General features: G+C 39.8%; 2 protein-coding genes across 3 annotated transcripts in view; one reads left to right on the top strand and one right to left on the bottom strand.

Annotated features, from left to right (window-relative positions):
• The window catches only part of CCDC73 (coiled-coil domain containing 73), a 58,463-nt gene extending 50,323 nt beyond the window's left edge, over positions 1 to 8,140 (top strand). The window contains exons 17-20 of one of the 2 annotated variants that reach the window (XM_042035476.1): positions 80 to 248; positions 601 to 2,133; positions 4,755 to 4,888; positions 7,687 to 8,140. In XM_042035476.1, coding sequence (XP_041891410.1) covers positions 80 to 248; positions 601 to 2,133; positions 4,755 to 4,888; positions 7,687 to 7,869 — 2,019 coding nt within the window. In that variant the 3' untranslated portion in view covers positions 7,870 to 8,140. Of the gene's footprint in view, positions 1 to 79; positions 249 to 600; positions 2,134 to 4,754; positions 4,889 to 7,659 lie in introns of both variants that reach the window. The other variant, XM_042035475.1, reaches the window with a different exon arrangement.
• A 518-nt stretch (positions 8,141 to 8,658) lies between these two features.
• On the bottom strand, positions 8,659 to 23,866 carry EIF3M (eukaryotic translation initiation factor 3 subunit M). The gene is made up of 11 exons (XM_042035478.1): positions 23,760 to 23,866; positions 22,250 to 22,382; positions 21,189 to 21,327; positions 20,695 to 20,818; positions 19,631 to 19,725; positions 15,065 to 15,148; positions 13,672 to 13,771; positions 13,211 to 13,292; positions 9,996 to 10,139; positions 9,381 to 9,441; positions 8,659 to 8,953 (listed from the first exon to the last, which is right to left on the bottom strand). Exons 1-11 carry the CDS (start codon positions 23,799 to 23,801, stop codon positions 8,833 to 8,835), a joined length of 1,125 nt encoding a protein of 374 aa, XP_041891412.1. The 5' UTR covers positions 23,802 to 23,866; the 3' UTR covers positions 8,659 to 8,832.
• Positions 23,867 to 24,636: the final 770 nt, after the last annotated feature.

Here is a 24,636-nt window from a genome sequence, read left to right on the forward strand (position 1 = left end):
AGTCCTCAACTTTTTACCTAATCAGTGACTATAGTAAATTATTAAAGTACTTACAGTCTTTTGTTCCTTCTTATGCTAGAGTGGTCAAGAACACTCAAAAGACAGTGAAATACAGGCTATTAAGGAAGAAAATGAGTTTATGCAGTCTGTAATAAGAAAATATGGTAATTGTGGAAATGAAGAAGAAACTCAAGTAAAAACCACAACGGACCAGTCTTCAAGCATTGAGGAATTAAAGACAGAACAAAGTAATAACATTCCATGGATAATAGAGATAAGTAGTATTGTTGAAGAAAGGATAAATGTTTGCAGATATAGTATATGACAAGAGAGGGCTTAAATCCTGAATTAAATGGTCATATCTAAAATCTACAGAATGTTAATATATTTTCTGCTCTCTCAGTTTATAAATATTTTGCAAGTTACCATAGTGCAATATTTACCTTCAGTAACTTTTTGACAGGCTTGTGTGTGTAATATAAGATACCAGAATCGATACCAATCTTGAGTCCATCTCTTTGGAAATTATAAACTAAAAATAAAGCATTACGTAACCTCTGGTTTATCAGTCACTAATTAGAGAATACACTCACTCTACAGATTTACAAGTTCTTGAAAACAGTTTTAAGGATGAAATTAATGTTGCTAGCCCTTACGAAGTAAAGCAAAGGGAGGCTTCTCCCAGGAATACCCTCTGCACAGATACTGATTTAATTACCCAAGGACACACCTTGGAAATGCATGTCACTGGATGCAAAGAGGCGGAAGATCCAGGAGCAACACACACAGTGTTACTAGATGAAAACAATGCAAAATTAGATCAAAAATCACAGGACAGCACTGAGCCTTTGGCAGCATGCCACACACAGACAAGAAAGGCCTTTCTAGGCAGCACAGAGACTGTAGGTGCTGACAGGAAAAATGGAAGTCAGGAGACCAACACTAGCAAGGAAGAACTGAGCAATACTACAGATGAACCAACTTGTGCCAAGGCAGATGCAGACTCAGACACCAGACAACACGACAAAAGTGTCCTTACACCTGAAGCACCCAAACCTGAGTCTGAAGCTGTTCTTTGCACTGAGAAGAGTGCTCTGCATGAGAGAAGTACAGCCAGCCACCAAACTAAGGAGTTAAGGTTTGGCATCCTACCTTATACTAAAGAGAATTCTCAAGCAGAATACCAAAAATGTAGCTTGCTGAATAGTGACAATTATGTAGGCAGTGGATTACATCAAACAGAAAAACACTTAAATCTGAGTGGTTTACATAGAGATAAACTTCCTCTGGAACAGACACATGTAGATGCTGAAGGCAGAAATGATGACAATGCCAGAAACATGAACAGTACCGATGATCTGGTAACTGATGCTCAAAATCCACCAGCTGTTTGTTGTGATGAAGCAAGTGGTGATGATGCTACTGCAAAAGAACACAGAAAGAAAAAGTCTCTCTTAGGTACTTTTAGTTTATGCCTGCACAAAACTGAGAGAGGAGTAAATGTGGATGACATGCACAGCAAGCAACCTGAACAAGACAGTGCTAAACAAACAGGGAATGCTTCAAATACATGGACTTCAAGTGCTGAAGCCAAATCTCCAGTAAAGGGTGATGGTCTTGAAAGTGCTCATAAAAAACCCCCAACAGACAGAGCAAGTATAGATAAACTAATTCTATGTAAAAATGTTAACGATGATACTCAGATACACTCCATCAAACGTGGACATTCCCTGGAGATTAATACTCCAACAAAGAACACATTGTTAGAAGAGAAGAAAGACTCACTGAGTACTGCAGTTCCAGGAAGGAAGTTTGCTGAGGGTCACCTGAAAGAATCATGCTCTTTACCCATGAGAACATCTGGAAATTTAGTAAACATAAGTGTAAGTTCATCCTTTGATCTTTCAACCTCAGATAAAAAAGCTGAGAAAACTCCACTGTACTTGAATTTTTTAGCTCTCAGTTCTTGTTCAAGAGTAAAGCAAATGAGAGGTCAAGCTACATGGGCTTCAGCTTCCAAGGAACCTTCCCTTTCAAAAGAGAAAATACCGTGCTTAGTGGAAAACACAAACATTTCAAACACACAGAGTCAAAACCTCAGTGAAAATGTGGACAGTGGAGAAACAGAACAAGGTAAGAAAATATGAGCATTAATGTTCTGAACCGTGTAGTGCTTAGAAAAATTATCAAAATGTGAAATTTCTTAGTGTAGAAAACTGTAAACCTGACATTTTAGTTACATTGCAAAAAGGTGAGATTGCTCTGTTTATATTATAAATGCAAATGAACACCTTTTGTTAGCAATTAGTTGATCAAATATTTTTCTCATATTTTCCTTTGTGAACTAACAGCAGTGCAATGACAAACTGAATTTTGATAGGCATTTCTAACCCTAATGTAGAGGACATTCTCTCAGGGCTCTGCATGGATCTGAAAAGCACTGAGCAGCTTTTGGAAATTATTTATTCAGTGTTCTCATTTTGCATCCAAATTAGGGTAGCTTTTGAATCAGCAGATGCTTCTTTGAACAGGGCTTACAGAAATTTGCTTTTTATTTTATTGTACATCTGTAATTTAGATGTACACTTAAAACCATCTGAATGTGTTGAATGTGTGAAAGGACTTTATATTCTTTCAACTTCTGGAAAACACACGGAGCTTTAAGTGCTCAAGGAGCTTTTTAATCTCCTACTATTGACATTTGGTTATTTGTTGAGCAATATTTTGCATATGCAAGATAGTAAATATGAACTTTATTCCATGGGCTTCTAAATCATTACTGACATGTGGAAAAGTTGTATTTTAGATTTGTTTTGCAATAAAATTAGCTGGTAGATTACCCCAAAACTGGAGCCCTGGGTGCTTAGATGTTTTCCAAAGAGCAGGACCCACAGGACAGGGCGTTGGTGTCTATTTTTTGTTGGTGCAGTGTTTTCACCTTTGCCCCTTGAACATACCAAGAGCAGAGTCTCCCATCTTTAGTTTTGCAGCCAGTGGCAGACAGCAAAACCCAACAGTCTGGTTTCTTTACGTTGTTCTGTTATTATGAATTTAGCTCTATAGGTAATTTGGTTTCTGTACTTGGTCTCCTGCTTATGGATATTTGTGTTAGATGCACTGGTTTTTGAAGTTCAGTTTCAGAAATGTCACTGTCCCTAAAACAGTAGCAGTGGTAGCAAGGTAGCAGAATCCTGATCTCAGATGGCACATTATTTCTTTCAATAATGTGAATTTTGGTATCTGTTTCAATAAAATGAATGCATAGCTACATGATGGTTTTGCATGTTCTCTTTTCGTAAGAACAGACAGTGCTATCTGAATTTCTTCCCTGTGTGTTCCTCCACCTTCTCTTGTCAGAAACCTTTCTGTATGCAAAGTATTGGAACTCCAAGTGACTCGGAGAGGTTCATCCAAAGGAGTTGGTAGGGAACTAACTCTAGTCCCTCAAATGAGTTGCCTAGTGACCAGACCTCTTGAATTCCAGCTAAACATCATGGTGAGGGTCTTGGTCTGTGTCCCAGATGTGCCGCATTCTGCCTAATTTAGAGAGGTCCCTCCTGGCACCTGCTGCCCTCTCTGAGTCCTGCACCTCTTTGGGAGTGTAGAGAACCTCACAGTCAGAGCACCTCCAAGTCATTGTGGTACACAGCACTGCAGCTTCCAGTGTTTATTGTGCTTGGGGTTCGTGTTTTGTTTGCAGATCTTTTCCCAAATGGCAAACCTGCAGTGGAATCCATGTGGACACTGTACCTACATTTTAAATTTTTTTTGACTGACTGGAGCACAAACCATTTGGCCATATGGGAGATCTAGAGGGGAAGAGAAGTGGTGAAAGAGTTTGGAAGAGAAGTGGTGAAAGAGTTTAGTAAACCTACCTGAGGGAATTCCTTCTACTGCCTAACCACAATGCAATTTACTATTTATACTCTGGTTCCCAGAGAGCAGACATCACTAAATGAAGAAATGAATTGGGAATGGGAAAGATCTTCCTGGCAGATGCTTAAAAAAGAAAACAAACACAAAACCATTTTCCTCTTCCTCCCAAGAGAAAATGTCAGTATTCTGAAATAACTGTTACATAATCATGAGGTAAAATGTATTTTCATAGCAAAACAAGATTTTACCATTGATGCAGTGATCCATAAGCATCTGTGTAGTGACAAAACAGCTCCTGTTTGCACGGTGAGTAATTGTGAAAGCGTGCTTGTATTTTCATCTTGCAAGGAATGCCTTTCCTACCTTTAGTAGATGGCTACTGCCTGACCACCTGAAACATGAGATACAGCCATTAACAAAAAGACTCTATATTTAAAATGTTTTTTGATTGTCTGAAAAGCTTTGCCTTAATGTCTTCTTTTATTACAAGTCATCCTGGAATAACATGTTATAATGGCATTGATTATTTATTATCGTTATCAGAAGGTGAGTTTAAAGTAATAGTGTTTGAAAAAATATATTCATTTAGAATATTTGGAATACATACACTTCCTATAAGTCACTTTTCTGTCATTAACTTAATATGTGAAAATGAGAGAAAACATTTTTAATCAAGTAGAAACATTCCTCATCTTTAGAGAAAAAACAGATGAAACATGAAAGAAAAAAATGAAGGGCAAAAGCCTATAACAACGATCCAGTGATTTAAAACAAAAATATTTCATTTTTTAAGATCAGAGGTAAACCAGTTTAGTTATTTCACAATTAGTGCCTGGAGACTAAATTGCAGTTGTTACCATTTCCTTTTTGTCAATCAGGTTCTAGCAGTCTGAACAGAGCTGCCAACACTTTGAATACTTCTAGTATCCACCGAGACCCCCAGGGAGACCCTAGTGAAGAATGGAATGCTATAGCAAAGGCTTTTTATGATTCTTCTTTTCCCACAGAACATGTAAGTCAATTAAAAATATTGCAGACCAGACCTCAGTGAGCTAATTCCACAGATATTTGTACAACTGTACCCATCTGGATACTTTAAGGCTGAGTCAATCTCCGAAATAATATCAAAAGGGCAACAAGACACCATTTTTCACAATTAAGGTTGATAGAAAGCAGCAGGAAAAAGTCACAGCATATGAATCAAACAGATGCTAACCAGTCTGCTTGGGAGGGGAGGAAGAGGGTAGTCCATTGTGTACCCTAATAAAAATCATCACCTACAGTAAGAGTTAAAAAAAAAAAGGAAGATAGTAGTATGTGAAAGTATAAAAACATTGTTTCCTTTATTACTTTATAGCACCATGCCATTTAAAAGAATCAAAAGAATCCATGAAAGAATAAAATTTAGCACATCTATGATTTAGAGCCTATCCATTTATCTTACACTGTAGTTGTGATGCCCTATTTACAGTAATCTTATTATTTTGTAGGGTAACCTTACACAAATACACAAAAACAGAGAATAGAAATGTGTTGTTGCCCTGTAAGACAACTTGATTCAGCATGGCACTAAGCAATGGCTCTGCTGCATTTTCACATTTATGTTAGACTCGGGAGCTTGAACAGCTCTAACTGCTCTATTAGAATTTGACCCAATGCTAAATGTATCATTCAAAAGTGATGCAGTAATTTACAGCTGCAGCTGACCTTTCCTTTTTAGAAGAGGTTCTAGAGGTATTTCTCAGGTAGTCAGGGCTGTCTCTGGGTGAGCTGTACAGTGGTTTCAAGTGACAAAGTTGAGCTGATAATTAGCTCTTGATGCCACCAGCATCCCCATTCCCTGAACTTCACAGGACTGATACTTTAAATTACTCGACTTTCCTAACCTGACTCTACTTGGGAATGACACTGAGGTGGATTTGTCACCAAACACAGTGGTGGTATTTACTGTGTGTCTCTTGCTTTTTCTCAGAGGTGGAGCCAGGAGCTGAGTGAACTACACTATGTAACCTAGAGCTAAAGCAAAGCTGTATTTCACTATCTGGTTGTGATTATGTCTGCTTTGTCACCTCCAAGCTAAAGCTCCTGATGTGCTAGCTAAGAAAAAGCAGAGATGGACAAGAACAGTGCCTTGCTGGTTTCACCTTACTTAGATTTTTCAAATACTTAATCTATGAAATCTCAGCCTGCAATAATGCAGAGCACTCCCTCCTTTCTGTGTTGGTGTCATTCTAATACCTTCTGTTCTCAAGTTTGGCATTTTTATGACCAATATAAACAAGCTGTTGGGAGATTAAAAATGGGCTCGACAGTCTTTTTTGCTGCTTGGTTTGCTTTGACTAACATGTATGATTGTAACTAGAGCAGACTTAAGCCTTCAGCAATTTGGGTAATCTCATTCAACCACAGTACAGTACTCTAAAAAGGGATAAAAATTATAAACAAATGCTACAGGTACACTTGTAATTCTAGTAAAAATATTAACAACTGTTTTAAACATTAGTGTGTCCATGCCTGAGTACCAAAGGATGAATAAGCACCCTCAACTCAGTTTAAACATGCAATTTTTAGTACAGGACAGGTTCAGCCCCACATGCTATTCCATAGAGATTTTGACTGGCTCGCTGTGAAGCATGATCTGTTTCTTACTGAGGCCTTGGGAAAAAGCATGAAAGAAGTAACAGGTTGATACTTCTACTGCTCAAATGGAGAAGTTACGCCCTCACTGAAAGTGAGCTGCCAGTCATTACTGCTCCTAAGTATCAGTACCTTCAGCTGCATGGCAGTAACTGTTACAAATGCAATAATGGAACAATTTGCACACATTTTATTGTTCATATTTCAAACTTTAAGAAATGCTTGTGCACTAGGGAAGGTAAGTTTTAGCACAAAATTAATGTGCTAAAATAAAGGTAGGCCTGATAAAGACAGAGTGGCTTACAGTTGGGTGGGGCACAGTTGCCTAATATTAAAAAAATGATTGAGCAGAGGGGGAAGGCCTCATCTTGTGATCTTTGCAAGACAAGTCCCCTAGCACAGAAGCAGTCTGAGAGGTCACCTTGCAGATCCCCTGCAGCACTGGCTCTGTGCTGCACCTTGCTCAGGCAGGTGGCTGGTGCTGTGTGCTAGCCCCACAGGAGCCACACAACCGCAGATTACAAGTGGAGAACTCATCATTCAAATGCGAGGTTTTTGCTCATCAGGCAAAAAATCTGTTTCCCTACTGTGCTGCCATCTGTCTTTGATTTGGATAGATAGGAAGTACCTAACAGTAATGTATCAAAGAGTAATTAAAACTATTAAAGGAACAAAAAGATCTTTTAACATAAAAAAGCCAACCTATTACAGACCTTGCATTAACAATGTTTGCTTTCTAATCTATACAGTGAAGTGGAGAGGGAGTTAACACTATAAACCTCATGATTTTGGGTTTTGTTAATCAAATGCTTGCATAGCAATAGAAATGTCAATTGCAACGTTAAACTCTTTAATTAAGCTATTTATTTTGCTAATCTGCATTCTAATAAAAGCTTGTCTTTTTAAAATCACACTCTTGTACCAAGTCTTACGTTAAGGTTTGGTTTATAAAAGTGTAATTGTCATTATCAAGTTTTCTAAACTAAATATGAAGCAAGCACTTAAAATTAAACATACTTTTCCCAACTGATTTATTTTCCTGTTAATATTTCCTTGCTTGCTTAATGTTCAGCAAAATCCAACAATTTGAACCTTGGTACGTGAATTTCACTGGGTTATCAACTGCTAAGATTTGTATTCTGGCAGGTTAAAGAAGGATTTGCTGCTTTACAGAACAAGCAGAAGTCTTCTCACATGACTATCACTCCAGCAAGAAGTGAAAAAGCACTCAAAGATGAGGACAGCTGCTCTCTTCGTAACTCCATTATACAAAACCAAATAGGAGAAATTGAAAAATTACTGAATTTGGACAGACTTCATTCAGCAAGAAAAAGAAAATATGAAGAGGGCCAGTGAAGATGAGTGCCAGGAGATAAGCATTCTTTTAGGCATAGACCACTTACCCAAACCAGATTGGTAGAGGTGTTCCTACAGAATATGGTATATTATATGTGTAGTTTCACATTTAATACATGTTAACATTTCTTGTGTGCAAAAATGTATACAGTTCCTACTCCTAATGTTAGTTCTGGTTCTGCAATCAAATTCAAACTTTGCCAAAGTTAAAAAGTTCATAAGTTAATGTTTTTATATATGTTCAGTAAAATTAAATGATTACTTGACTCTACCCTTCTCCTGCTCCTCTGAAGTTTTGGCTGAAAACAGTTCAATTAATTTTCTTTGACAGACTGCTCAGTCACTTTTCAGGCAAAATCACCTCCAACTGTTTCAGAATACAATGGTTTCTGCGAACATTTACACCTACTTCCAGCAGTTCTAAGTGGCAGAAGAACAGAAAAATCTCCTGCTTACCTTTACTGCCAAATTATTTAAATATATCTGTTATAGTTTCTGTATCAGTAAGGTCTCTTTCAACACTGAAGTATCAGGTATGATTACAGAGATAAGGCAGCAGATCTGGCTTCATGAAGCTTCACTTCCATTGGGTCACATTTCTCCTCCCTTGGGTCTAAGGGAAGTTTTCTCTTACTTTACAAATACTCACACTATCATTTTTCTGACCTCCCTCCCTTCCTCCCCACACATCTTGCAAAGAAAGGTCCTCATACTGTAAAACGAACAAAAGCAGCATAACCAATGTTGCCAGTTTTTCTTGTTGCTGATTATGTAAGAAAATCAACAGAAGACATTTTCCCATGTTAGTTTTATTGCCTCTTTTTTTTTTTTTTTTTTTGGGCTATTTAGAATATTTAGCTTCTTTAAACCAATTGCATACATTTTTTGGAAACGTTCACAAACTGTCAAAGTTTTGAATAAAATTCACCTACAGCAATATTACTAGGTCAAAAAAAAAAATTCTTAGGTGTCTGAAAGACTGAGGAGACTGTTTTTCACTTGATTCAAATTTTGTTTCCAGGTGTTTAGAGTGTCATACAATTGCTGCCACTGCTGCTTTCCAAAAGTCCGATGTGTGCTGTGACTGGAGAAGTAAAACAAAATTGGAAGAAGATTACTAGAGATGTCGCACTCACCTAATTATTCTTCTATAGCATTGCTTTCCTCTCATGCACAAACAGGGAAATTCTGATTTTCTCTCTAGAAATGGCTGCACTTTACCAGTTAAGAGAGTTCTGCAGCCTTCCCAAATATTTAAAGCAACAACAGTGATTAGTATTCTTGTCACTAGTAGGTCATTAAATGAAATGTCCTGGAAAGTAGGACTCTTTCATTAAATAAGCTAATCACATTCAGTGTGAGCTTTAATAAAATTATGATAAATAGCAACTATTTAACTACCAGCAACTGATAGGAACAATACCTTGCTTCTAGTTAAAATATTCTACAAATATAAGGGAAATAATTAGAACACACTAAGTTCTGCAAAAGGCTATGAAGAATTGTCTTACCTGACAACGACTTTCCTCTGTGTCTGATCTATTTTGCAGTACACCATCTTTGTCTTTACAGCTGCAAAAAACCAATGCTGTTTTGAGCAACATTTTCATGATCGTGCAAAGGTATTAAACGGCATAAAAACGGTTCAAAATTAGATCAATACAAACATAAGAACACATAAGCAGTTCACTTAATCGCTTTTGCTGTTGGTTTTAATGGCCTAATAGGCAGAAAAGCAAAATGATGTAACAAGATGAAGGTCATGCACGAATCCTATTGTTTGGTGCCAACCTATTAAAGTAATATCCTGTACAATTTTTATGAACTTCTCTCCCCTACAAACACATCCTGTTTTAATGACAGCAAACAAAACCAGATAACAAATTAAACCTGCAAACAATTTATTAGTTCTGTAAAGAATTACTTGAGATACAGTTCCTGTCACTGAGAAGAAAAACACTGGTTAAAACACAACAGTTGGGCCTGTCTTTAAGCATGAAGTTGTGCAGCTTTATCTTGTAAAAAGCACAGAAGTTAAAATTAATACTGTTCTAATACTCAGCATTAGAAGACTGTAAAGTTCTTGTTCATGAGCACTGTGTGCAGAGTGGTACCACAGTTCTTACCGTCAATGACAAACGCTTCTACATCATCAGCCCCGATCTGGAGCTCCTGCTGCATCGTGTCAAATGAGATTTCTTTATTCTCTACAGCCATTCCCATGAAAGTAAGGAGCCTCATCTTTGCCATGTTGTGTTCATGCAACAAGCCTGAGTAAAAGTGTTGATAGTTTAATTAATGATTTAATTATAATCATACAAATTATTTGCTTTTCATGTTATTTTTACTAGATATGCTTCCAATAATTTCGAATTTATTTCACATTAAAATATATTCTCCTTATCAACAGCAGTTTTTCTGAGGTAAAATATCAAATCCTGCATCTGCCTTGTCTTTTGTTAAAATAGCAAGTTTCATTGTGAATTCATCAAGACTCAGTTGTTTTTAGTAAAAATGTATTATCTAGAAAAGTTTTATTTTTTGAGCAGTAAAAACATCACCCGAACAGAATTTTAGGTGGTGAGCGTACAAGTGAATTTTTCAGTTGCATCACCTGGAAGAACAGCAATGCAACAAAACGGAAAATCCCCAGCTGGTTATGCCAAAAAACCTTCTTCCAGCCTCCCCACTCATTCTCCTGTAGCTTCTGGAAAACAAACCTCTCACAGTTTGGTTCCAGAACATAACACTGTGGTGCCAGAAGAAAGCATTTTGGTACTGAATTTGTTTGTCCACAGCAAAAAAGGCATCGTAAGTCCCATGTAAGCATCCAGTGTGGCCAAGAAAAGTGTTGTTCGAAACCAGCAGAACCAATGCCAAGGTCAGGTTACATCTTTTACATGACTGCATGAATGGCAACACAAGGAACTGTGCCAAGACCTTGCATGTCTAAATCAGAGACCATTTTTCTGGAAAAACATCTAGGTCAACCAAGTTAAGCCACTGAGATGAAACAAGGCATTTTTTAATCCCAAGGTCCATGAGGTACCAACTAAGATCCAGTGGAAGTTCCTTAAAAATGAGTGTCAATCATTTTGTTCTACAATGACATTATAAACATTCCCATTGCTTCAGTAAATATGTAAGTTTGGAATTTATAACACCCATACACTAGCAGGGAAGCACATTAGTGCAGGACATCATGTTGTGTTAATTAGCTGTAATTATGATGCAGGTTTCCTATTTGGCACCGATTCAACAAAAATGTGATCACCATAATTCATACGAATGAGGAGCACCAGCAACTATACCTAACTGAGTTTAATGGAACTCTATAAGCATCAAAAAATCAATTAGCACACATTAACCCTAATTAACAAATGCAAATGAGGTGCTGATTAACTTTGCAAAAAAGACTGCTGATAATACCAGATTAACTGTGGCCATGTTAGGGCGATGCAGTTGACACAGATAATGCTACTGCTGGCCTAAATTGTCAGCATTAATAAAACAACAAATTGTAACAAACTGATGCCACCTGTAGGAGCCTTCACTGCACAGCTTTCCTGGGCCAGTTCTAACTGGTCCTGGTCCAGGAAAGGCTACACCTACATCCCATGCTCTACTGCCACTGAAATCCTATTATTAATAGCCTTTAAAACAAAAGTATCTTAGCAAGTTATTTTAAAAAAAATCTCTAAAGCATGGTTAAAAATCTCATTGCTTTTGGGAACAGATCATTTTTGAATGCCTCATCTAATAATTGCATTGTTGTCCAGACCAAACTGCCCTTGTTCTTCAAAGCCAAGGCTGAACCATTCAGCTCCCAGCATTTCCATCTGTGCTGCCTCCAAATCTGTTTGTCCACTGCTCAAAGACACACCAAGTTTCTGAGCACACCATAAGGCAGGTGAGAAATCAGCGTAAGTGGAAGTTAAGACTGTCTTTCAAAACAGTTACACTGGTATTTAAGGATTTTACTAAGATTATATGAATCTTAGATATATTGAAAGCTGACACACTGAATTAATTCATGGAGGGAAGCACAGATACTGGGAGACAAGGCAAAAAAAAATCACAACAATTGAGTATAATACAGTTACTGCTACATATATGTATAATTAATTTTCTATAAATTTATTCAAATGTTGGTGTAACAGCAATTTCAGCAAATACTTCTGTGGACAAAGACCTAAAAGATAAACCCAAAACCCACTTTCCCCTGAGAAAGAAAAGTGTAAGATGTCTGCATAACTAATGTTCAGATACATGTGACTAAAGATACACTTATCCTATATACACATTTACAAGCTACCAAAAACTTGCTGCTAATTTTATCCACCAAAAAATCCCATTGGTATTTCCATCATTTCAATACCCAAAGTACCACAATTTTAAAGCTCTGAGGGCAATTATTCTAAGAATTATATCACACTCCATTAAACAAAATAATGCATGTGTTAAAAGGCTGCACTCAACTCTGTTTTAGCAAAACTGTGGCTTTCCCCAAATGCATCCAATGCAGTGTTTAAGTGTCATTTCAAAATCAAAGTTATTAAAAGAACCCCCATATTTTTATGGAAACATTTATTCATTACCAATATGTCAAAACCTTAATGCAGTAATAAAAAAATCTGCATCATTGAGCAATTTCTGCATTGTCACTGACCCCTGTCCTAAAAAGCTGGAATATAAAAAACGTAATTTTAATGCATGCAATAGCTTATGAACCAGTGCTCCTTTGAAACAGTCAATTACACATCAACGGGGGAGTGTCAGAGTGTTAATTACTACTCCTTTTTTCCACAGTGTGTAAATAAAGAGGGTGCTGACATTAACATTCCATCACATTGCTTCATGTGATGAAACAAATTAACTGGGACAGACTGTGGCTTGCTGGGTCTAATGCATCAGCACATGCAGACACACACACACACAATCACATGCCTTATCTTACTGCTCAGAAGTATTTGCTGTTACAAAGTTATTCATCATAAAAAAACATGAGATTTATACAAGCCAGTGGTTTACTCAATGCAGTTATGATCTCTGGCCTAGCCTAGAGTACGACTGTGTTAAACCTTTCAGGGGGGGAGTTCTAAGAGAAAAAAACCAGCAGGTAAAACCATAGTTCTCTTCCAAAGCCATAAACCAGCTTGTTTTCAAAGAAGAAACCATAGTCAGATGGCCCACTCAGCATCTAGCAGAGGTTATCGTCTACAAACTCTCATCTGTTACGAAATTTCCTTGCTTCAACACATGGACTCAAACTCAAGAACTCTGTGGCTTCCATACCTTAAACTACGCAAATAGTCAGAAATGCAATGATCTGAAAACTTACCCAGGGAGTCAATGAAGTCTTTGTTGTTCTGATAAAACTTGACATAGGATGCTAGTTTAGCACTTACAAAAATTGTCAAAAGCTAAAAGATGGAAAACAAGTATGAGAACAGTTAAAATATTATCTTGCAGGCTGGACAGATATATGGGTATTGAACAGAATGTTAAGAGCTGAAATTCTGTCAATAGCTGTGGGCTATCTGTGTTGAGCTTACTTCCTTTTCCCAGACTTAAGATTTGCTACAGAACTCATGTGAGGACAGGACTTGTAACTGAGTTGCTGGAACTTTGAAAGGGAAACATTTCACATGCAATTTTAATTTTAAAGACTACAAAAAGGAATAGCCCATTGCAGCTCAGGATTACTGACACAGATAACTATTCTAATGGATTTCAAAAGACACATTAAAACAAAGCAGTCTACTGCTATCAAACCATCTCACTAAAAACAAAGTTACTTACATCATGAATAAGTTCTCCTTCCAAAAATTTGACTGGTTTTAAGGCAAGAAGATGATCAAAGAGAAAGGTATTTGGATCCTTCAATGCTCGTACAATACATCTAACAAGAAAAGGAAAATGCTTACTTTCAAAGCAATACACATCTTTATGACTAAGGGCAACTCAATTTGCTGTTCCTAGAAATACACAAAGGTTTTCAATTATTTTTAAAGGTAACACATGTCACATTCCAATTTTAATCTTCATTTTACAGATGGAAAAACCAAGGAACAGAAAGCATTAAGTAATTTGTCCCGTATCCCAAAATAAATGTGCCATGTGGTAAAACCACAGATCACCCTACAGTTTCCATCTATGCATTTCTTTCCAGCACAGCCTTCATTCCTAGAGGCATTTTTACTGTCCTCCTAAAATGTCATAGAATTGTTTTGGAAGATTTAATTATACTTGAATATATGACACAAAACAGAGAAAACCCCAACACCAAACAGTGCAAGGCCCAGGATTTATCAGTTGCAGCTCCAGACTAGAAACAGGAACTCCAGATGAAAGCTTTTCTCAGCAGCACATCAGATGCCTTGGCTTGCTCTGCCACACAAGGACACCAGGAGAATGGGAGTTCTGCACAGACTCAGCCCTGGGCACACGAGTTCTCTCAGAGGAACAGGCTGCAGGTTGCTGTAGGGTAGCCAGTGAAGTTTCCACTTCCGCACTGACACTAATTTTCCAAAGGAGTCATCCTGATTTTCCTCTGTGGTTAAGTATAAACAACTCCCTTGAGAACTACTGATAGTGCACATCTGGCAGAACTTAAATAACTAATTCCTAAGAAAAATCATGATAGTTAGAACATCAAAATACAGGCATTTACTCATTTTGGCCAGTGGGGAAAATGCACTGTTACAAATCAATTTAGTCCCAGCTTGTCTAACAGGTAAGCTTAATTCTGTGCAGTTCTCATTCTTTGTACTTGCTCATAGACAAGACAGCAACAATGTCTTTTCAAGAGAAAGTGCTATTTGAAAAGAATGCTGAAGGTTAGATAATAAAACAGGCAAAAAGTAAAAAAATCTGAAATAAAGGATTCCAGTACAGATTTTGAGTGCACCGCTGCTGTACAGGAAGTCCTTACCCAAGGCTGATCTCTCTCAGCAGTGACCAGGAACACTCCTGTGCACTTGCACACTGGAATAAACCTGGCTGTGCCTACAAACAACCAGACCTACTGCAGACTGCAGAGACAAACTCTCGATTGAGTCAGCAATGCTACAGAAGAGGCCATGGCAGGGCCCCTGACCTGTCAGGCCACTCAATACTCTTAATAATAAGATGATCAAAATATTTGACAATTGAGGAAAAGTTACTTTTAAGGAAACTGGGAAGCCAGTATTACCTGTGAGCATCAACTCGAGCCTGGGAAGCATTGTCCTCTGTGTAACTTCCCAGTAGCTCCACCATTACTTTTGCTGCAGTGTCACTATAGAAAAAAAAATGAAATTACCTCAGGACTGCTGAAAAAATAGTTCAAACAAGACACTCAAATATTTAAATAATTCCATTATGATGTTATAGGTCAAATTAAATTACACTTGAAAAAGATGTAGATGATCCATTTTAATTCTAGTGGAGAGAACAAATGAACTGGATGTATTCTTTCAATTCTTGTTCTACAAAATGTTTATCTTCACCCTTCATTTCATTCTCTTAAACTGATAAATTACCTGCTGGTTATGGAAAAAGCTTTCTGAGCTAGGAACAGCTTTATATGGTTCACTAGAATGCTCCTCTTATGCACATCTGGATTTAATCATTGTGCAATAAGTAGCGCTGCAAAGTTTATTTCAAATGTAAAATGGCATCTCTTAAAGAATATTTATGGTCAGGAAAATGACTGTATAAAAGCTGCTCTCTTCTTTCACAGATTCTTTCTTCAAGTATTCAGAGTGAGAGCTGCTCATTTTATTGATGAAATTATGCAGCCAGCAATGAGACTGGTTGAGGCTGCTGTGAAGCAAACAGCTTCCAGCACTGCTCCGACAGACAGCTTTTAGAAAAACAACTCCTCCTCAGCAACTGAGCAAACCTACAGCCTTGTCTACCCAGATAATTTTGTAAACACCACCAATACCACTGCAAACCAGCTCAGAGATCGTTACTGTGTCATTTTAACAGATTTTATTTATTTTCATCAAACAGTTTTACCACCAAGGCCAGCGACCACTGATGCTTTTTGCAAAATTTGCAACAAATTATCCCATGTGGTCTAAAAGCACACACAACTTTCCTTAAAACAAAACACTGCAAGAATGAAGTTTCAATTTGCATTAATGACTTAGGCCAATGGCATAAACTGCACAGGGAAAAACAAACCAACACAACATACCCAGTATGTTCTGTGCTGTGACAGAGGTTTAACCCATACAGCAGCACAGGTCTGAATGGGTTTTGTAGTACATTAACATTGTCTTTATATGGGCACTTATTTGAAATTTCACCATACCACTGTTTGACAGCCACTCTATAGGGGGAAGTTTATTCTCAGAGAATTCACCAGATCAGAGAGATGTGCAGCACAAAAGTTAGGATATCATGGGCAACAGCCAGTATCATATATAATCTGGATGTACATTGAACAAAGACAGTTTGTCCCCAGGCAGGGGCATTTTCTGTAGATCCCAAAACATTCCAGAAGCATATTCAGGGATATAAGCTTTAATGGAATATTTGTTTTAAAACTCCAGCATTAAAGAGCTCAGGTTATGCTTTGCACTGGTAACCAATATTGACATAAATGAACTGGCAGTTCTGTATCAGTGAAAAAAAATTAATTTAGGCAGCTTTATATATGAGAGAAGCATTTGCATGTAAATCAGTCTATGACTGACTCTGATTGTGGCACTGGTGAAATCTTACCAACACTAGATGTTCTAGGAGACAAAGGATCAGTTTAATACAGGACTGGCACTATATATATATTCAATCAAATAGGCTCAGCTCACGTGCTATTCAACCTAAGAATACACAACTCCTTATTTAATAAAAGCTTTTCAGCAGTTGTTCTCGTACACTTCAGAGCTGTGTTACAGTTTTCTGGCACTTTTCCTGTCCTAATCTTTCCCTTAGGAGCAAAAATTGAAAACCATCACTTAACTAATTTCAAATAGTATTTTCAATTCCCCACTTTTTTGTTTTGTTTTTTTTTTAAGTGGGGAAGGAGTGGAATTTGTCACTTGTCTTTCTAGGAAACAACAGAATGCTACAATTACTCCCAAACTTTCTGTGCTGAATTCTTGTGAACCTCAGCAAATATGGCAGGCCTTTAGTCTTACATTCTATTTCGTGTCAGATTACTACTGTAAATTAGGATGTTTGAAGCACTCATACAGATCACTATTTTCCCACAGTTCTTTGTTAAATGTGTCTCACCTAAGGTGCAAATGTGAACATATTTTCTAGCAAAACAGCCTGAACAAGTGCTCTTGGCTCCACCTGCCAGTCCAGATGCATAACTTGACAAAAAGCCAGTGAGAGCTTAAGAGTGATGGTAGATAAAAGGAAGGAAAAAACCACAACAGAGCATTCAGAGACTTAAGTGACATGTTGGAATCGAGTCCCTCTACATTACATGATATTAAATGGAACTAAAATTAAATGAAACAATTACTCCACAGGTGCCTGACATGCTGAGCTTTTTGCTACAAGTATTAATAACCAGACCTGCCAGACCTGTTTGAATTTAACTTGGGCAGGGCTAAAGCTGCTGGATCCTGCCAGCAGAGACCAGCTTTAAACTGCATCAAGGTGGCTAGAAAAGGTCTGATAAAACAAACTTTTACTTATCACCGTAGGAAAAGGGACACCACACAACCTCTGCATCATCTGCTTTTTAGGAGCTACCAATCTATTAACTACCAATTTACCCACTGTGAGAAAGTCTGTTAGCTATGGAAAACCATCTCCTATGCCACACTGAGCAAAGTTAAAACATAAATCAAGCAAATGAAAGAATTAAGTTGTCTTCAACAAGGTAGTTCTTTTCCCTTGATTATAAATCAACAATGGTAACTGAGGTATGATTTTTATCACTTATTCTTCAGTTCCCACTTATCTTCCCATACTGCTAGATAGAGCAACATTCCTGAGTGCTACAGCTGGAATGCTGCTGTGAGTTTCCCATACTATTCCAAACACTGCCCACTGATCCAGGAGAGTGAACCAGGTCAAAGGTGCCAGGGTCACTTCTTGTTTTCTTTTCTGGAGGGAAGTGCAAGTGCTCTGAAACGCTGCTCCGCTCAGTGCACAGCTTGCTGCAACCCATGGTAAGGACACTGAGTGCAGGAGTCCTTTCTAACAGGGTCTGTGGAAGGTTTTATTGGCTATCTTAAAAATATCACCTATGGTTAGTAAGCAAAAAACATTTAATAGCAAGGTTACTGGTAGCAGTGGAAACAAAAAGTAGAAGTTTAATCCACTGATTTGACAGCAAGGCTAGCTAAAAATAGCTGGCTATTAAGTTAGGGAATGAAACTAGTTAAAACCTCGCAATAAATCAACAGGATGGGAAGTGTTTAAAAGAGCAGGAATGTTATCAGTGTAATATTTCTGAAACAAGGTAAGCAATAAGCCATGGAAAAGATCTGTGATTAACATTCCTGAATTTATTTTGACCATTTGGAATCTGCCATACAGAACTATCGATGCAAAAGCATTTGAGTGTTACAAACAGGAATTCCCAGTACTGTAGTTCACAGAGTAACTATTCCATGAGGATTAATCATCCCTAAATGGAGGTTAGTCAAAAACGATCCTGCTGTGCTGATGCAGCATTTCCAGGCTATAATTCCAGCAGGGCAGAATAAGCCAACTGTCCTGACAGAAGGAACTCTTCTCCACTTGTGACAGCTTCACACTTGCCTTTTTAAACCCCCAGCAAGGTCATGTCCCCAGTCCAACCCCCTGTGCAGTCACGCAGATGCCCACACGAGCACAAACACACTCAGGGACTGGCAGGAACAGAGGATACAGGACAGAACATTCCTTCTGCAGCAGTACAAGGTTACACAAACGCGGAAAACACAAGCGCAGTTCTGGTACCACTGTGAGTCACCAGTGGAGGGGTCCTGATGCTGCCTCACCACAAAAATCAAAAAAATCTTGGAAAAGTAACTCAGAAAACAAAGTGGAAAGGCAGGAGCAAGCAACACACACCCCCAACATCCCCCTTCCAAACTACAGGGGCAGTTTAGGTAGGTTTGAGCTGTTGTGGAACTACACTCTGAACCACTGGATAGCAGCCCACCTCTCTAGTCCTGGCCAGGGCACTCAATCCACTGTATCACATCTGCAAGATAAACTGATGACAGCTCTCAGTTAAGACCTGCATTAATTTACAGGCACCATACACAGAGGATTACTCTACATGCCAGAAGACAGTGGTCTGCCAAGTTTGTTAGATCAAAGATGCTTCTTATGATCCAGGATAATAATTCAAAATGGCCAAGCAGGTATTCTGTGGACATTAATTTCCATGACTAGTGGAAAGCTCTGTCCTGAAGGTAATGTTTACATAAAAAGACTGATTCTGTTAACTGTGATTGATAAGCTTTCCCACATCATTAAGTAAGAGATAGCACTACCATGCACTAAAATGTCCAAAGTGCAATAATAAACTTGGCATAATGCTACAATGCTCTAAGATGAGTATTTATAGAAAGAAATAGTGTGTTATTTTGGGAGTCTGTGGTTTGCAGCTAATTCACCACTAACTTTAATATTCTTGGGAACACTGGTTTAATACAGGAATGCTTAAAAATATTAACCCCCCCCCCCCAAATATATTTGGATTGAATTATCGGTACAGATTGATTTTACAAGTCTTGTGAGAAATACCTTCCCTACAGATCACCTATAGTACATCAAAATACAGAGTTATCTAGTATGTATGACTTGTCTTTTATACCTTTTCTTGCAGTCTACTAGGACATCATAGAGCAGTCTCAGGAGAGTGTGCTTTTTCTCTGTGGCCAGATTCCAGTCGGAAATCCATTTTCGGACCTAAGTAGAATACAAGTGAAAAAGAAGCATTCAGGAAAAGACTAAATAACACTACAAATACTCCTCATTTTCTCCCAGGCAGAAAAGGATTAAAAATATCTTGCACAGAGATTTCTCTTTTAGGTCCTTTGACTTGCAGGCTCTCCAATGCTGTACCTGAAGTTTTTCCATGAGAAGCCAAAAGTCTGTGCTCTCCACATTACTTCCTAACTAAGGATGAGTGATTCTCATATATTCTGATTCCAGAGCAAGAGACAAGAACTTGACTCCTCACTCTTGATCAAAGCTTCTCACTTTGGTTTCCACCACAGGAATCAAACACTCATCTATATATGATCACCATCAGAAATGAAAAATAGACAGCAACTTCACTTAGATTCTGCAGACGGGCCTTTAAAAGACAAAACCTGTATTCTGCATTTCTTATTTAGAATCATAGAATGGTTTGGGTTGCAAAGAACCTTAAAAGGCCATCTAGTTTCAAGCCCCCTGCCATGGGCAGGGATGCCACCCACTAGATTAAATTGCTCAGAGCCCCATCCTACTGGGCCTTGAACACTGGCAGGGATGGGGCATCCACAGCTTTTCTGGGCAACCTGCTCAGTGCTTCACCACTCTCACAGTCAAGAACTTAACATCTAAAATCAAGATCTCTCCTCTTTTAGCTTAAAACCATTACCCCTCATCCTATCACTATTTGCCCATGTCAAAAGTTGTTCTCCCTCTTTAATGAGCCCCCTCTAAAGTACTGCAATAAGGGCACCCTGGGGCCTTCTCTTCTCCAGGCAGAACAACCCCAATGCTCTCAGCCTTTTCTCATAGGAGAAGTGTTGCATCTCTCTAATCATCTTCACAGCAATTTCTTTAGGCTCTGGCAATTTGTAAGAGATGGTCTGTATCAGCTCTGAGTAACATTAAGGTACAACATGTTTCATACAAAGGCCACAGCTTGATGGGCCACTTGATTACCTGATCTAGTTCAGTTGGAATGTACTGGATGGCACCACACGACGAGGCCACTTTCAGAAGGCTGCAGTACACTGTGTACCTCACAGGAGTGTTCTTGTCCATGCCATGGAAGAGATTGCTCAGGCTAAACCGCAAACAACCAACGACAGAGTCAGAGGTTTCAAAAAACACTACTGGAGTGCACGTAAATGTTTTATTAAGACACTTGCTAGTACAGACAATGCACCTGGCAGCACCTTACATCCATGATGAGCTGTAACAGCTTCTGGTTTTGTGCTCATTTTCAGCAAACAAGCTGAAAACTATGCATTTTAACTTCTTAATACCCAAGGAAAAAATACTGGTACTTCTATTTTATGACAGTGAAAAGGTAGAAGAGGGCTTCCTGCAACACCCCACATCATTTAAAGACTTTTAAGATAATCCTTCCTCTTCAGAGGCACGATTACTTTGCAAAGTCCACCATTTCTCACTTTGCTCTGTACAATACTTACAGCTGCAGTCTAAGAGATGGGCGCTCTCCTTCCCGAAATTTTACTAACTTCTCACACAGGTTTTCAATCAGTGCTTCTTGTTTTTCAGGTTCCAGGATAAGAAGCAGAGAGACAACGCTGTTCATCACGCTCTCAACATCTGCATAAACAAAACCATACAGCTGTTTGAAACTGCAAGCAGCAATCAGCAGCTCTCTCGTGCGGAAAAGTTACTTTTGATATGAATCACCACTTTGCACGAGCAAGAACTTTTAAAGAAAGAAAATGCCAAGATATTAACCTGGATATTCATCAGAATGTACCAGAGGCTTGGCTCAGGTGGGCTTACACCAACACATTTCCATGTAAGGCAAGAATTACCACTCTAAGGTCAACACAGAATGTGGTATTTGATACACTCTTGCTCTGAACTCAAAGCAACTCTGAAATCAGAGGAACTCTGGGTTCCACACCGTGGCTTCTTCCTACACATCCAGGAAACTGCCCACTGTAAAACTGTAGCTGTAGTGAGAATAGTAACACCTAGTGCCCAAGTACAGTAAAACATTTTACCAGGAGCATAAGGGATACCCAGACCACAGGCAAAACGCCCTCAAGAACAATGAGGTGGATTACAAACCCTCCCCAGTTGCTGTTTTAAGTGTGGTGTTCCATCCTTTCCAAACTGAACCACACCGGTTTTGTGCCTTCTTTCCAGTCTGCCCAAATACCAGTCAAGCAAAGGCCAAGAACAAAACTCATTACATATGGAAAATATTATTTATTCCCCAAAATGACACCTGAGCATAAAAACCCCTATTTCACATACGCCCTCATTACAAGCACAGTCTAGCTTGGCTTCTGACTTCTTCAAAGGGTGCTGGATCTTTGGAGAAAGGAGGGGCAGAGTACATGCAAATATCCCATGGAAATGATGGAAATAAGCCCTTCCATTTTTATGACGGTGCACGGCTTGTGTTTTAACACATGCTACACATTTCTAAGTTCTGCCAGCTCTTACTGTTTGAAAGCACTCATGGCGATGAGTTTAGCAAAACCAACAAGACTTAAGAGATGCAAACCTTTGTCATCCTCTTTCAGGCACACATCACACACTTCAATAATCTGTGCCAAGTCCACATGAAGTCCGCCTTCCGCGTTCTCTTCAGAGATTTCTGCTCCTTTGGATTTCAGGTAAGCTCGTAGTTCTGCAGCCTTAAAAAAGAGAAAGACAATACATAGAAAATAAAACAGTTGTTTTGTGAACAAAAAGGTCAAAGTAATTAAATTTCTTACAGATTTTTGTTCTGCCAGATGCTGCACCTGCTTCTGGTCTGCCAGTGACTGAATAGGTCACAGAGCTGTTGGGCTTCCTCACAGCATGAATGTGTCGCTTACAACTGGGTACTGCACTGCAGGCGTAGTAAGTTTTTGTGACTTCCTTACAAATTTTTACTATCTTTTACTCCCTCTGCAAACTTCAGAAAAACATTAAAACCGTTTAGTTGCCTCTTCCCCAGAAAAGAAAAAAGGTATAAACAAAGCCACTTTAGGGAGGGCAGAACTTTGTCTTCACACAACCTAAAAACAGTTTCTAATCTAATTACAGAATGGCTTAGGTTGGAAGGAACCTTAAAGATCATCTTGTTCCACACCTCTGCCATGAGCAGGGAATGTTCCACTAAACCAGGTTGCCCGAAGCCTAATTCAACCCGGCCTTATAATGCCATGAGCTGCCTTACACTGTTAGGACTTAAACCGACACCAAGGAAATACCTTTCTCTCAGCAACAGGCCTATTCATTACCTTTAGAATTCAGGGCTTCAGCAGCAGAACCATAACCCTTCAGAAACAATCTGAGGCCATGAGACTTTTGGCAGAGAGCATTTCTGACGGGGAGGCTGCTGTGACACGAACTGCCATTTACATCACATTCAGTGTCAAATCATTTTGGAATCATAGAGGAGAGAGCTAAATGCCCTGGGACAAACCGCTGTACTGAGTATGTTTCAGACCAGCTACTTGATGGGGCTTTACTAGGCATTATGGCAAGTGAAAACTGGGCTAAAGTAGCGGCGTGCGCAGTTCTTGCAGATTTCCAATGTGTATATATACACACCCTATATTCATTGTGTATACGTACAGAAGTATGTAGCTATACATACTTCAATGACACTGGGAACAAGCAGCCTCCAAATTCAAAGGCACGAGAAAGCAGCAGCTCAAAGACAGAAATCCCAGTTCCCATGCCTGTAGTACCGAGAATCCTGCAAACCCGAGTTGCCTAAGTAATGCCCATATGTGAACCCGTTTTCTTCTGCTAAATAAAAAGTAGGGCTGAGGAGCGATGAAAACGAATGCCGGGGAGGTGGAACACTGAAGAGGGAACTGCAAACACAGGGTTATCTTTCAGCCATTATGTTCAGTTTTCTCTCTATCGCCTGCTCGGTCTCTGTAGGGAACAGCCCAGACGAGCTCACGGAGCGCTCGCGGCGCGCACGGCGGGGCAGGTCCGGCTCCGGCTGCCGGCCCCCGACACGGTCCGGCCCAGACCCCCCGGCCCGGGGGCGATCGCTCCCCGGGGACACTGACCTGATCCTCCTCGGTGATGTCGATGAAGGCCGGGACGCTCATGGCTCCGAGCACGCCGCGCTCCGGAAAGGCGGAGCGGCTTCCGCCACCGCGCCAGGCCGCGCCGCTTCCGCTTCCCGCCGCCGGGCGGGCGGGCCCCGCGCTCCGACCGCCCTGCCCGGGCCGCCGTGCCCGACTCGGCCCTGCCCGGACCGCTCTGCCCGGACCGCCCTGCCCGCGCCGCCGTGCCCCACTCGGTCCTGCCCGGACCGCCCTGCCCGGGCCGCCGTGCCCGACTCGGCCCTGCCAGGGCCGCCGTGCCCGGACCGCCGTGCCCGGACCGCCGTGCCCGGGCCGCCGGCCTTTGTCGCTGCCGGGCGCGAACGTGGGGCTGCCCGGGCGCGGTCGCGGCACCTACACCCGCCCCACCAACTCCCCCCGCTCTCACACTCACACCTTCCTTTCTCCTCTCTTAAAAGCTGAAGTGCTTCTTGCCTGGTCGTTTTTCTAGGACCAGGTTAAATAACGGACTTCACGTCGGTGTGTCGGGAGTGGAACGTGGTGGGAGTAAGGACAGCAGTTCCCAAACGGAGGCTGGTCACCTTTTCTTTAGTTTGTCTCAACACCTGCGCTCCCGCTCCAGTGAGACCTGTGGAGCCCTCACTCGGTGTTGCCGGTGTGTTGAGCGTGTTTTCTGCTCAGGTTTCCTGTTCAGCTGTGGCAGACCACCAGGAACATTGCGTGACTTTCCCCGTGTTCAGAGGCTAAAATGAAAACCAAGAAAATAATAGAATTGCTAAGGTTGAAAAGACCTCTAAAATCACTAAGTCTAACCAGTAGCCCAGCTAGTAAAGACTGCTGCACACAAACCTCCTTGTTTTATAAACCTGGCCAAATC

Source organism: Corvus kubaryi, unplaced genomic scaffold (genome assembly GCF_017639235.1).
Source record: "Corvus kubaryi isolate FWS band 111438036 unplaced genomic scaffold, C.kubaryi_AGA036_p1.0 37384, whole genome shotgun sequence".
NCBI classification, from domain to species: domain Eukaryota; kingdom Metazoa; phylum Chordata; class Aves; order Passeriformes; family Corvidae; genus Corvus; species Corvus kubaryi.

Excerpts from the sequence above, each read along its gene's own strand:
- EIF3M (XM_042035478.1), bottom strand. The coding sequence starts at position 23,801 with ATGAGCGTCCCGGCCTTCATCGACATCACCGAGGAGGATCAG. Across the intron at positions 20,819-21,188 it reads CCATCTCTTAGACTGCAGCT|CCTGAGCAATCTCTTCCATG; the intron begins GTAAGTATTGTA and ends TTTGCGGTTTAG. Across the intron at positions 9,442-9,995 it reads AGAAGCGTTTGTCATTGACG|CTGTAAAGACAAAGATGGTG; the intron begins GTAAGAACTGTG and ends GGTTTTTTGCAG.